This window comes from Echinops telfairi, unplaced genomic scaffold (assembly GCF_000313985.2).
Source record: "Echinops telfairi isolate 266 unplaced genomic scaffold, ASM31398v2 ScPeMD7_2291;HRSCAF=2852, whole genome shotgun sequence".
Classification (NCBI taxonomy): domain Eukaryota; kingdom Metazoa; phylum Chordata; class Mammalia; order Afrosoricida; family Tenrecidae; genus Echinops; species Echinops telfairi.
Window position 1 is genome coordinate 34,886,560 of NW_022106189.1, and position 2,108 is coordinate 34,888,667.

General features: G+C 36.5%; 1 protein-coding gene across 1 annotated transcript in view; it reads left to right on the forward strand.

Annotated features, from left to right (window-relative positions):
- Positions 1 to 2,108, forward strand: part of PKD1L3 (polycystin 1 like 3, transient receptor potential channel interacting) — a 32,165-nt gene that overhangs the window by 11,005 nt on the left and 19,052 nt on the right. Inside the window, 2 exon segments of the mRNA XM_045293922.1 lie at positions 569 to 758; positions 851 to 1,082. Of these exon segments, the coding sequence (XP_045149857.1) occupies positions 569 to 758; positions 851 to 1,082 (422 nt within the window).

Sequence of the window (2,108 nt, forward strand, 5' to 3'; positions counted from 1 at the left end):
AAAAAAAAAAAAAAAGATTATACAATGTATGGATTCTCAAATACAGTTTGGGCTTTTGGACATTTACCAGTAGCATAGATCCCATAGGAGTCCTGATGACATCGTGGTTACTCATTGGCTTGTTGTCTGATAAGTCAGTAGTCTAAAACCACCCGTTGCTCCTCGGGAGAATGACAGGCTTTCTATTCCCATAAAGAGTTAGAGTCTCAGCAACCCACAGGGGCAGTTCTACCATGTTCTAAAGAGTTGCTATGAGTCAGCATCGACTTGATGGCAGCGAGTTTTGTGTTTTTTGGTTTTAGATCCCATGAACTGAAGTACGATGTTTAAAGGTAAATGAAAAAAATAAATAAAATGGTAAATGATGTTGAGAAAGTCTTTTATCAATGTTTAACAATTTTTAAATTGTTAGAAATTTACCACTGTTCTTAAGAAGATAAAAATGCTGTATTTTTCCAGCTCTAATCTCTCCACTGTGTAGAATAATTTTATATCATCATTAATCTACCTGCAATTATAATTTATCGAAATCTCCTTATGAAAGTATCCATTCAAAATATATTTTCAGTGGTCTCTGAAAACCACCATCATTTCTGCTGTTACCTGCTCAGAGTTGTGCAGAGGCTTCAAACTCATTTGGACCACCAGGTATCACGGGTTCAACCACCTTGTGACTTCCTCAGTGCAGCCACTCAGCTGCAGAAACTCCAGGAAATCTTGGAAGCACACATTGTTCCCATGAAACAAGGACCCTCCAGGTAAAGCAGTGCATTTTCTGTATCACCTGTGACCATCTTAGACTGCTCTCTCCATTGGGTAAGATATTGTCCTTTTAACCTTTGTCCTTCAGGGAAGTGACCAGTGTCCCCATCTTGATTTCAGAAGAGGAGAAGCCCCTCTCTACTGGCCTGCAAAGATGGCTGGCTTATGTCTGCTGGCTCTTTCTGGGTGTCCCTAGTCTGGCCTCAGCCTTTTTGACAGAACGTTACAGTCTGGAATTGAACAGAGATCAAGCCACCAGCTGGGTTATCTCCTTGGCATTATCAGTATTCCAGAACATCTTCATCAGCCAGCCAGTAAAGGTACGTTAGAGACAGCGGTCACACCAGCCTTAAAGGAACGGAACCAACAGGGACCTTCGAAAACTATGGCTGTGGGTATCATTCCAAATGCCTAATGGTTTTGACAGTTTGATAAATAATAATAATGTGAAAAGTAACTATAACAAACTTTATTAAGGATGTGTACACAAAATAATCACAGACAAAAAAGAAAACCAAGAACCGATTGACTAGTAGAAATATGGCAGAAAAGATTTGGAAAGCATACAGAAACTTACTTAAAATTATTATTGAAAATGTTAAACCCATGCATAAGTGTAGAGAATAGGATAATGAGTCTTTCAGTTCTGTTATCCAGCTTCAACAATGACCAACTTATGGCCAATCTTATTTCTCCTATTTTAAAGAAAGGATTCCAGGCCACTATCATTCCATCCATAAATATTTAAGTCTGTATATTTCTAAAAGATTGAAAAATGGAGAGCTGAACCTCAGTTGCCAAGCAACAAGGCAAATAGGAGAAAGAGTTGATTACAAAGAAGCACAAGGAAGTGTTTTGGGATGTGGACTGTTTGGCGTCTTGCTTATAGGAGTAGATACATGCATAACTCGGTGTACTTGCCACAACCCATCAGAAATCACAAAAAGAGTGATTTGTACCTTGTAAAGTGATTTGTACCTTGATTTGTACATTTAATGTAAAATTACAGATTAAAAACAAACATATTTTGTGATCACAAATATTTTTAAAAGCTTTAAAAAATAAATTCATCTCCATTAATCAGATTTAAGTAGAATAAGATTCCACTTTTGTTTTTGAAAATGTAAAAATAAGTAAGAATGACAAGAAAAATGATCAGTCAATACTAAAGAGAAAGTTTGACAATTTATAACAAAAACCTTCAAATCTAATTTCCTTTCAGAGAAATTTCACTTCTTAGGATTTTTTTCTGAGGAAATTCAGAGTGGTTTGTAATAATAATAAAATCAATTTAGCGAAACAACAAAGTCCACAGAGAAGAAGCACACGAGCCTGTGTGAACACGA